Source organism: Nicotiana attenuata, unplaced genomic scaffold (assembly GCF_001879085.1).
Source record: "Nicotiana attenuata strain UT unplaced genomic scaffold, NIATTr2, whole genome shotgun sequence".
In the NCBI taxonomy this organism is placed as follows: Eukaryota; Viridiplantae; Streptophyta; class Magnoliopsida; order Solanales; family Solanaceae; genus Nicotiana; species Nicotiana attenuata.
This window is the reverse complement of record NW_017670338.1, coordinates 556,709-568,255: the sequence shown is the minus strand read 5'-3', so window position 1 is coordinate 568,255 and position 11,547 is coordinate 556,709. Positions and strand designations below refer to the sequence as shown.

The 11,547-nt window shown below is 42.0% G+C and overlaps 1 protein-coding gene across 1 annotated transcript; it reads right to left on the bottom strand.

Annotated features, from left to right (window-relative positions):
* Positions 1–7,155: 7,155 nt before the first annotated feature.
* Positions 7,156–11,274, bottom strand: LOC109238074 (subtilisin-like protease SBT1.1). The gene is made up of 2 exons (XM_019404507.1): positions 10,982–11,274; positions 7,156–9,566 (listed from the first exon to the last, which is right to left on the bottom strand). The coding sequence occupies exon 2, from the start codon at positions 9,550–9,552 to the stop codon at positions 7,249–7,251; it is 2,304 nt and encodes a 767-aa protein (XP_019260052.1). The 5' UTR covers positions 9,553–9,566; positions 10,982–11,274; the 3' UTR covers positions 7,156–7,248.
* Between the last annotated feature and the right edge of the window lie 273 nt (positions 11,275–11,547).

The window sequence follows — 11,547 nt, the reverse complement described above, 5'->3', positions numbered from 1 at the left end:
ACTCCCGATAGAGGAAGGATTGAAAACAGTCCATGGAGAACAGCATGCTGCAAAAGAGATATTTGCAATCGAGAAAGTGGTGCCGATGCTGGAACCCTTGGCCTCGGAGAAGTCGAGCTCCAAAGGTAAGCAGGTGGCTAAGTAGCAATCACAACTCCAAGCCTCGACGGAAGAAGATTAACAGGTAACCGAAGGCGAGAAGGGAACTCCCCAGCTCCTCGAACCTTCGTTGTTCCCGAGAAGCTCGATGCTGCCAAGTCAACCACTCAAGAGAAAGGTACACCTAGGAACGAGATTAACCCTCGAACTCAGGAAAAAACTCGCTTAGTTTCTTATTGATAATATGAATTGCATTGCTTGGTCCCTTTTAGATATGACAAGGATTCCGTCGGAGATCACCATACATAGGCTGCGCAATAGTCCCAGGTTTAAACCAGTGAAACAAAAAGAGAGGCCCTCAGTTCGAGAAGCCTCGTACCAACATCCAGTCGATCGGATGTTCAAAGAACAAACAGGTAAAATAACGAAAGCCTATATTGATGATATGATTGGTTAAGTCCCTGTGCGCAGAGGACCATTTTAATTCATTTGCAGGAAACGGTCAACGTTTCAGGGCGATGAGACACGAAGCTCAACCCAGAGAAACGTGCCTTCAGTTGGCACGGGTAAGTTTCTTGGCTTCATGGTGTCAAATCGGGGCATCAGAATCATCCCTGACCAGGTCGAGGCTTTCGAAGACATCACGATCACGGATAGCAAAGGCTCATTGAGCCCTCAGAGTCGCTGGTAAAGGATCTTACAAGCTCGACACGATGGAAGCTCTCAAAGGCTCGTGATCTCGAAGACACCCTTTTTACACGAAGGCCTTAGGTTTTAAAGCATGCGTTGCACTCTTTTTCCCTTGGCTCAGATTTTGTCCCAAATGGGTTTTACTGGCAAGGTTTTTAACGAGGCAACAACTATGTGCCGCCTAAGAAGAACTCAACAGTATCCAAGGTTTCTTTTTAATCAACCTCGAATACTGGGGGGCATCACCCTCGGAGGTTATATTGTCAAGGAAAATACTTCATGCCTAAGAGAACCTCGATAGGAAAATTTTGTAATAGGCCAAACGGTCAGTTGAACCGTGTCCATATAGTAATCAAGCCCCGACAGCAAAGCATGTACGCATGTATCAATTCTATTAATATAAAAAACACTTTGTGTCTCAAAGAAGTCTACTATTACACGAACTCTACACTCATAATCCTACGGGAAACGACTCAAGAGCCAAAGCATAAAAGCAAGTCAGTACATCCGAGTCATCAAAAATTCGGACTTATGAGACCTCAAAGAGGCAACCCCTCGAAACAAAGGCCAAGGCCAATATGCTTGGGGACTAAATTTTCGGACAAGTTCGGGAATTTGTCGGGGAACAAATCCAAGTGATATACCTGAAGGATACGACCATACTAGAGACTATGGTCATATGAAAGCTACAGCCAAAATAATGCAGCTCGGAGACGTCCAACTTCCGCTATAAATCAAAGGCCTTCAAACATTGAAAAACCGGTTAAATCGGGCTACCCTCAGCAAAAGCAAACTATGAAGGGCTTCGATAAATTCAGCCCCCGAAAAATCTGAGGGCCTCGATATCGGCCCTCGTAACATCCAAGAGTTTCGATAACATCGGCCTTCGGAGATACCTCAAGAGGTATTGAATTATGTTTACACAAACAAATCACTAATAAGGTTCCGATATGTCGAACTTCGAAAAAACCTACGGGTGCAAAAAACACATGCTAAGGCATAATTAAATTTTCACAAAGTCTTTTAAGACAAAATGAGGAAAAAATTATATAGCCATTCTAAGGGGCCGAATCGGCCCAACTTAAAGAGCCTAAGGGCCGATATACAAGATCCCAAGGGACAACTTAAAGAGCCTAAGGGCCGATATATAAGGGCCTAAGGGCCAACTTCGAAAGGCTTAAGGGCCAAAAACATATTATATGAGACTCCGTTCTCACTCGACCCGGACTCAAGTGTCACGGTATCCCGAGCTTGAGTGGGATCGATTTAAAATTGGCTCAAGGATTACTATTTCTGTCAATAAGGATCTAAGGGTTTACTATATCCCGAGCCCAAGCCAATTCCAGGACCAATCATTCAAGTTATATGAAAGAGGGATCCCATAAATCAAAACAATATGAAATCCAGCACAAGTCGGAAATGAGATAAAGAATTCCTATTATATTTCCAAAAGATGATTACAGGGGATGTTTTCACAAGGGATACTTGCACAAAAACAAAATAAGGAAACCTAAAACTACTTCGGAGTCACATTTTCGGCTGTCGCATCCTCGGGAGCCGCATCTTCGAAAGCCTCATCCTTGGAGACTTCACCCTCGTCTCCTCCACTCTCGGAGCCACTGGCTGAATCACCCTCATCGGAAAGTAAAGCGGCAGCCTCTTCTTCCAAAATCTTTGCCCTTTCAATATCGGCGGAGAGACCGAAGCTGCGAGCGTGTACCTCCTCGAGGGTAGCCCTCCGAGATTGATGCCTAGCATGATCAAGTGCACTCGATAACTTAACTTCTGCTGTAGAAGAGATCTCCTTTGCCCGAGCATTAGCCGCTTTAGCATCGGCTCGGTACGAAGATATAATTGCCTCAACATCAGATCTGGCCTTAGCCAACTCAGTAGCGGATTTAGCTCTAAGCTCCTCGATGTCGCGGCCTCGAGCTAGGCTCTCCTCCTTCACACTTTGAAACTGACGTTCGAGGGAAGCCAACACTTCTCGAAGAGTTTCTTTATCAGAGGTGAGATTGTCTATGCTTTGACTCCACCCCAAGGTCTCGGCCTCTTTCATCTTAAGCTCCTCCTGAAGCTGCGCCACCAAGTCGGCCTCCTGATAAAACTGCAAAATTAAAGGTATTAGACATCAAAACAAGCAAGTTCATAACAGGCCCTCGAAGGCTATATTACCTTCTCAACATACTCGGCCCGTCCTTGGTAAGCCTGGATCAATTCAACTCGAAGATCGTTGATCTCCACCTCTTTCTTAACATAGAGGGTTTTAAGATCGCCCCTTTCTTTCGAAATCTTTTTAAGCTCAGCCTCACATCGAGCAAGATCAGTTCAATACTTGGAAAATGCCTTTTTGTGAAGCACCACAGCCTTAATAAAAAAGGAGGAAAGATTGATTTAGAACAACAAAAACATAGGGCAGGCATAACAAACAGAAAACTCACTTGTTTGAAGAGTCTGCGAGCCTCATCAAAAATGAAAGAAGCATCTGGGTCGGGGCCATCTTCAAGACCTGCAAGGCATTCTCGAAAGATGTCATGTCCTTCATGGCTTGCTTCCACTTCAGAAGACCTCATATTCTGAGCGTCTCAAATTTGCCCCTAGGAGAACTCTAGGCCAGGAGGTGAATCATCTACATTGATTACCCCAAATGATACACTCGGGGCGTTATCTTTATTTTGAAGAGGCTCGGGACTGGGCCGTTCGGCCTCACCCTCCAAATGGCCTCCTAGGCAAGGTAACTTTTTCTGCACGACAGCTCGAGGACTTTATTTGAACTCCCCTCGGAGATTTCTTCGACTCTGGAATGAGCCACATCGATCTTCACCGGCTCGACGGACTTCGAAGCACCGACATTTTTTCTTTCACGGGCTACCAACAGGCAGTCGTCATCTTCTTCTTCCTCCTGATCCCGAAGGTGTTGGGCCGTTTCTGGATATAAGGCCGCCGTATCGACCCTGGATCTTCGAGCCACGCTCTTCTTAGGCTTCGGGGGATTTGTGGGCGACTCTCTTTTTCTCTTTCTTTCTTTAGAAGACTTCAGAACTTCTTCTTCATCATCCGGAGCCGGCCGCATAGCAACGGCATCTCCAAGACCTATACAAAACCGAAGTATATATACCATAAAGGAAGTACAAGAAAGCAAGCAAGGGAACTCACCATGGTTTTTGGCCTCCCATCGACCCTTGGCCAAATCTCGCCAGCAACGCTGCGAATAAGAGGAAGCGGAAGTCAGCTTTCGGACGCAGCCTGCAAGGTCCGGGACCCCACCAGGAAACTAACTAGTGGCTCCGCCATCGGAAAGGGGTTAGATCAAAGAGAAGGATAAAACTGAGAAAAGAAAAGAAAACAGGGTATAAACCTGCTATGTACTTACGCTTCATGTTCCACTCCTCGGGGAACGACATCCAATCAGCAGGAATCAGGTCGGAGGTCCTGACTCGGACAAACCGGCTCATCCACCCTCGGTCTTTGTCCTCGTCGATGCTACGGAAGAGAGATTTCGAGGATCGGCGTTGCAATTTTATCAGGCCACCACGATAAAGTCGAGGACTCAGTCTGATCAGATGGTCAAGGGTAAAAGACATTCCCTCGACATGGCTCAAAAAGAACCTGATCGGGTAAATGATTTGCCAGAATGAGGGGTAGATCTGACCAAGCGTCACTCGGTATCGTTGGAAAAAGTCAAGGATAACTGGATCTATGGGACCCTGAGCCAGAATTGCAGGACCTAGTGTGAATGGGTAGGTATATACGCTTAAGTACCTATGTAGTGATGTCCTCCTCGGAGGAAGGAATCACTACTTCCTTTTTCTCCCACTTTCAGTCTTCCCTTACTTGCGCAAGCTCATCCTTGGTTATCAAACAAACGTACCGAGACATGGGCTCACATCGGCCTGGTGTCGACACAGGTTTTTCGATTTTGAAATCGGATGTTATTTCACACGGCGGGGGGATGCACTCCTCAATACGAGGAGGCACCACCGGTTTGCCCTTGGTCGGTCGAGAAGATGAAGAAGCTCTTTCTTTTTGGGGAACCGGATTAGAGGTTTTAGCCATCACAATACGGAAATTGAAGAAAAAGGAGAATGTTGATAGAAAAATAGAAGAAAAGGAAGAATTCAGGGAAATTGAAAGAGCTAACGAGACTTTGAGAACAATATGAGAATAAAGTTTGCAAAGGTGTGATGTTATCTGTTTATAGGGGTCTTATAACCGTACTTTGGAAGCCAAAAGGCCGACCGTCAGCCGCCTCCAATTAATGACTTTGGGAACCGCACAAAAAGTAACTTTTCAGTCACTTCAGTCGCTGATGTCACGAGATTGGCGTCAGGATCGAGGCGTAGAAGATTAATCCATTTTTATCAACCTATTTCGAGTTCGAGCAAGTGCTAGCTCGACTACTGAGCAGACGGGCTACCAGATTTTGAGAAAATTCTCACTCGGGGACTGTCTACAAAGCCTAAGGGCTAACTTTAATTCAAATTCGAAACCTTGCTCTCACTCAGCTCGAACTCAAGCATCGGTGTCTCGAGCTCGCATCAAATCAACTTAAGCCTGGCTCGAGGGTTAACAAAAACCCAAAGGGGTATTATATTGATCAATTAAAACCTAAGGGTATATTATGTTCTGAGTCCATTGATCGAGCCAGTCACCAAAGTTATGCCATTGAATTTTTTCGTAGATAAAGATGGAATGAAAAATTCAACACGAGCCAAAAGTAAAACAAAGTATCCTTTTATATTTCCAAGAGATGGTTACAAAATATAACTATAATATCCATGAAGGGTATTCACACAGGAATAAAGAAACAAGAAACAAAGGCCAACAACCTAATCTACTCTTAAGGCCGCGTCCTCGAGAGCACCATCTTCGGGAACCTCCTCCCCGGGGACTCCACTTCTGATCTTTGAAAAATGTTTGTACGCCCGAAGAGATTTAGGGAAGAAAAACCTCGATGAATATAACTATATTACCAGCAACAAGGATTGAGCATTCCGTTGAAACTTTGGGATATAATCCGCTAAAAAGGGAGTAGCACCGGAAGATGTAGATTCACCTTCTATCACAAGAAAAATCAAAAGGGTTGCAAGATGTACGAGCAACGATCCAAGAATGTTCATCCTTGGGACGTTGCGCCGGTATAGGATGCAAAAGTTAGTAGACGATAGTGCCACCCCATTCCATGGAGAGCAAAAGGAATGAAGTGCTACACCAGGTTGAAGTTAAGAGAGATGAGCAGCAGCGAAAAGTTCGCGTATTTTCTAATGCGAGAAGGATTCGGCGTCCTTCTCACGTTGTTTCAAATCGAAGCTTTGAGAAAGAGAACCTTGGCATAACTGGTAAAATTGCTGTCATGTGACCTTGTGTTCACAGGTTCGAACCATGAAAATAGACGATTAAAGAAGAAGCAAAGAAGGAAAAAGATCAAAAGTAGATAAAGATGAGTAAAGTATAGTTCTTAGTAACAGAATAACCTCCTATTTATAGGAAGGCGGTGACGGATCGGCGGGGCTAATGGCCAACCAACATTGGCACACATTTGATGTTTTAGGGAAGAGCCCCGACGTGACATCTCCGGTCATTTCAAGCGCCTACGTCACGGGCGTGACATCATCATGAGAAGCTCGGGGAGGTCGAGATGCAAATCGTTTCTTATCATCTTATTCTAAGAAACGCGGGGACTATCTGTGTACGGTCAAGATCGAATGCCTTCAATCAATACACTTGGGAGGCCATCCAAAGTCCGAGTCCGGGTAAGGCCAGGTTCGAGCTCGAGGGACCAGACCGGAGTTCGAAGGCGACGCACGATGGATACCGAGGTCGGGTGTGTTCTACCCCGAAATAGTATCGCTATGGATTTGTACCAGAGCGAACTAGATTCCTGCCACGTCCCCAAAATCATGGCGCAAATTACGGAGTAGGATCGTACAATTTCGTACTAGACGATTAGACAGCTGTAGCAAGAATATTCCCTGCTATAAATAGAAATATTCCTTATTTAGGGTTCCCCCATTATATAAGGGGGACCTCAATCATTTGTGAGACCATCTTTTTCTGAGAAAAGAATATACTCTCTACCTTTTTGCCTACTGTTCATCAGAATTGTCCCTTAGCTTGATTATTCTTACTTTGATTTTCTTACCTCATTGTTCTTACTGCCTTAAGCCACCTCGAGGTCACCGTCTCGAGGTCACTGCTGATAACTAACGTTGGTTTGACTCATTTCTATCTTTTATTTCTACTTCATGTTTCTTGATTATTAATTGGTATTGAATTAAACTACATATCTTTAAAACCACAAATCAAGTTTAATTGTTACTCATATTTTTCGAGGTAAACAATGAACTCAAAAGTAATATGCAGATATATCTAATTGAACTAGTTAGTTTATTCAAAAGAAACACATTCTCGTAGATAATTTCAAGAATTGGATATTGTCATCAAATTACCCTCTTTAAGTTACTGCCATGTGATAGCAATGGGACTTCTAACTATATGTGTTCTTGAAAACCAAACCAGTGATCCAAATGTTGAATCACCAGCACTCCTTTTTCCCCTTGCAACAACTCTCATTTTATATCTCAGCTTCTGACCCTTCTTCTGAAATTTTAGAATTTTTGGCTTCACTGTAACTGATACTCCACTAGGTGCATTCACTTGTACAACATAAGTACTCATAGGGTTCCCAACATTTGTCACACTTCTTTTAAATGTTTGGATCAGATTTCGCCTCTTGCTGTCGAAAAGTACAGCAAAAGAAGGGTAGTTTAGATCACCAGGTGATTTTGAGGCATGAGTAGGACAAGTATAATTCTTTCTCAATAAAAGGGCTATTTGAGAAGAGTTGTAGTTTAGGCTACAGATATATTGCAGGTAATCCTCGGTTGAGATATCGTATATAAGGCCTGGATTAGAAGCCTTTTCAGGATCAACATGTCCTGAGCCAATGGCAAAAGGGGTAGCTGATATTGAAGTCTCAGAAACAGCATCTGCAATTGGAGTTCTTTTTTTGTCAAGGGTATAAGCAGTTGTCATTAAAGCCGACTTGATTGCTGCTGGTGACCAATCTCTATGGACAGACTTAAGTAATGCAGCTAGTCCACTGACATGAGGGCAAGACATGGAAGTGCCTGAAAGAATGTTGAATTGCACGCTTCTCTTATCGCTCTTTAGCATTGATGGGCTGATATTTGGAGGCCAAGCAGCTAGTATGTCCACTCCTGGAGCGGTAACATCCGGCTTGATAATGTCCGGTCCAGCTGCACTAGGTCCTCTAGAGGAAAATGCAGCCACTATTGGTGCACGGTTGCCATAAACTGTACCCTCAAATTTGATTGAAGCTGTGGCAGTTTTCGTCGAGTTAATGTAACTTTTGATAGCAATCCCAGCTGAAGCTCCTAAAGATGTGCCGGGCAACACATGAGGATCGGCATAAAGTTCTTCACCTTCTTCATCTCTATTTACCATAATCATTCCAGCTCCACCAGCTATTTTCACTTGCTCTCCCTTTTCAGCTCTGGCATTGAGTCCTTTGTCACAGACAACAATCTTGCCTTTGACTAATCTTGAAGATAGAGTCCCATTGGTGCAAAATTCAGCACCTTCTCCCCCTGCTGTTCTGCCATAAACAAGTTGCAATTGTTTTGTAGGCTTACCTTGGTACAATGAAGCTCCTTTAAAAACATGTCCATCTCCAAGCTTGACAATAGTTGGAAAGCTACGGTCCAGAGAGCTCGCGGCAACAGTCATAATCCAAGGTGCTGCATTGCCAACACTTGAATTCAAAGGCCCTGAGTTTCCTGCTGAGCATGAAACAAAGACCCCATGTTGGACTGCACCAAATGCAGCAATAGCTATATTATCGGCATAAAATGGCTTTGGGAAACCTCCTAAAGAAAGTGACAATACATCCACCCCATCAATAACAGCTTGATCAATAGCTGCTAAAATGTCAGCACTTGAGCAGCCTTGTATGTAACATGCTTTGTAAACTGCAATTCTTGATCCATAGCTCATACCACCAGCTAAGCCTTTACCCAAACCAAAAAGATTTGCACCCATGACAAGATTTCCAGCTGCTGTTGAAGCAGTATGCGTTCCATGGCCTTGTGAGTCACGCGGTGATCTATAATCTTCTGTTTCATTGATTTTCCCTGCAGCAGCTTCATACCCTTTAGAGAAAATCCTTGCACCAATAATCTTCTTATTACAATTTGATGGCGAAAACCGCGTTCCAGCCTCACATTTGCCTTTCCAACGAGAAGGCACCGGTGGCATGCCAGAATCGCGGAAACTTACATGTTCAGGCCAAATTCCAGTATCGATCACGCCAACGATCACATCAGAAGTCAAATTAGAAGCACTCCAAAGTCCACTGCCACTTTTCAGCCCAAGAAACTGAGGTGAATGAGTGGTGTGTAGGCTTAACATTTCATCTGGCATTGCTGTAAGGAATCCATCAACTTGTTTTAGTAATTCAAGTTGTTTCTTGGATAGTTTTGCTGAAAAACCTGAAATGGCTTTTTCATATACGTAAAGAAGTTGAGGAGGTTTCTCTTCTTGTTCCTCTTCACCATCAGTAGAGAGTTCAGTTATAGAACCAATAATATTATCATACCATATTTTGGAAGTTCCAACATAACTGTCGAATGATGTGATCCTGGTCTTATCCATATGAACCAAATATACATCTTGTTCTGCTAAAGCAGTTGAAACCACTGCAGCTATAAATGCTAACAACAATATGCAGTTCCTGAACTTCATCTTCACTGCCAAAACTGGGAAGAAAAGTAAAGAAATATAAGCAAAGGGCTTAGATACACCTCTTATTTATAACAATAGTGGATTCTAGTGGCGATTTTACTGATCAAAGGTTGGCAGACAGGAAAATTAAATACTCCGTACGAAAGCATTCAATATTTGAAGGATTTACATGAACTGAGTTACTGTGAATTGCAGTTACTACTTCCTGTGACCAAAAGCTAAAACTGTGCACTCTAATAGGGACAAGACAATGACACCATTTAAATATCAGTAACACATTTTAATACAAGGAATGATGTGATCTACCTTAAAACAAAAGAAGAAAAAGGATATTAAAGTGAGAATACTATTGTAACTAAGATAAACAATCAATTTGTTAGTACTCTTTGAAAAGGGAGTGTTTTGAACTGTCAATGAAGGAGTTTCTTGTAATATAAATGAGAGATATTACTTATTATGGACCATCAACTATTCATCTAAAAGTTGTTCAAGAAAGAGAACTGATGAAGCCATACTCGTGAAGTAATAAATACAACCATGGTATTGAGCCAACCACAAACCACTACAGCAGACTTCTTGTTAGAGCTCACATCTGAGGTTGGAAATGTGAAGCCATTAAAGCTACCTAGTTGTACTAACTATATAGCACGAATCATATGATACAACTCGTGTTTCATAATTGAAAGGAAACTGGTGAACTTGTTACTACCTAAAAGGTTCTTGACAGCCCTTAAACACAGGGCATCTTTACAAAGGTCTACCTAAGTTGTGTCAGTGGCGAATCAAGATTACACACAAGTTCACAACCAATACTGGTGAAGTCAAGAATTTCGCTAAAAGTGTTCAAAATGTAATATTGTATATATGTATAAAAATAATATCTGACCTATATACACAATATATATAATTTTTCGGCGAAAGGGTGTCAACTGATGAGACCTATAAAAATAGTATCTGACCTATACGCAACAGGTGGAACAAGGGTGGATTGATATATATAGTGAAATAAGGGAGGATTCATATTGATATGGTGGGATCGGTTTGCGCGCCGCAACAGGTGAAATAAGGGTGGATTGAACAAGTCAGCTCATTTCATTCTACTCTGCCACTAGACAGAACAAGTTCGGTTAAATCCACTGTGTCTAAACCTTATATATGTACGGAAATATAAAAATAGGCATATATAAATAGCAGAACCTACTAATTTTAAATTCTGAATCTGCCACGAGTTGTGTATATATGTTGGATTGCTATAATGCTAACATGCATAGAACATAGTATATTTTAGGCCATGACTTACAGAACCAAAATTGAACTAGTCCTTAAATATATGCATGAGGTTGGTAGATGCTTCATAATCCACCTTAGTTTGTGCATGGTGTTGTCAAAATGCACAGAGAGGAAGAAAGAATACAAGGAGAAGACATACCTTTGTTTTAGGATTCAGGATAATTGAAGGAATACTGTGGAATAGCTGAAGGTTGATGGAAATTTTAAATAGGCCAAGGGAAAGAGTGTGATAACATTGACAACTTATGTCACTTCATTGTGCTAGCAACAAAAGGGAAAAAAAGAAAAGCAATCTTCCCATTCCCACTTTTAACTAATTCCCTTTTTTTTCAAGAATGCACGCCTCCTATATAAAAGAAGGACAGTATATTTTTATTAAAAAAAAAAAAAGATGAAAATCTGATTAAACAATTGAAAACAAAGAGAGATGGAGTAATGCTGGCTTTTAGGAACTTGCTATAGTGCTATATAATGCAATGGAGATTGTTTTGGAATTTGGACCTTTCGTGCAATCATTGTTCAAAGATGTTGTATTTCTTATTAATTGGGTCACTTAAAAATGGCGATTCAAACATAATTAATTAGACCCCACCTAAAAAGATGTTACTTCATCTTTGTTCGTATAATTATCTTTTAAGATTCTTTTTTTTTTTTTTTTTGCATTATTTTTTAAAAAGACATTTAATAGAGTTTTAATCATAACAG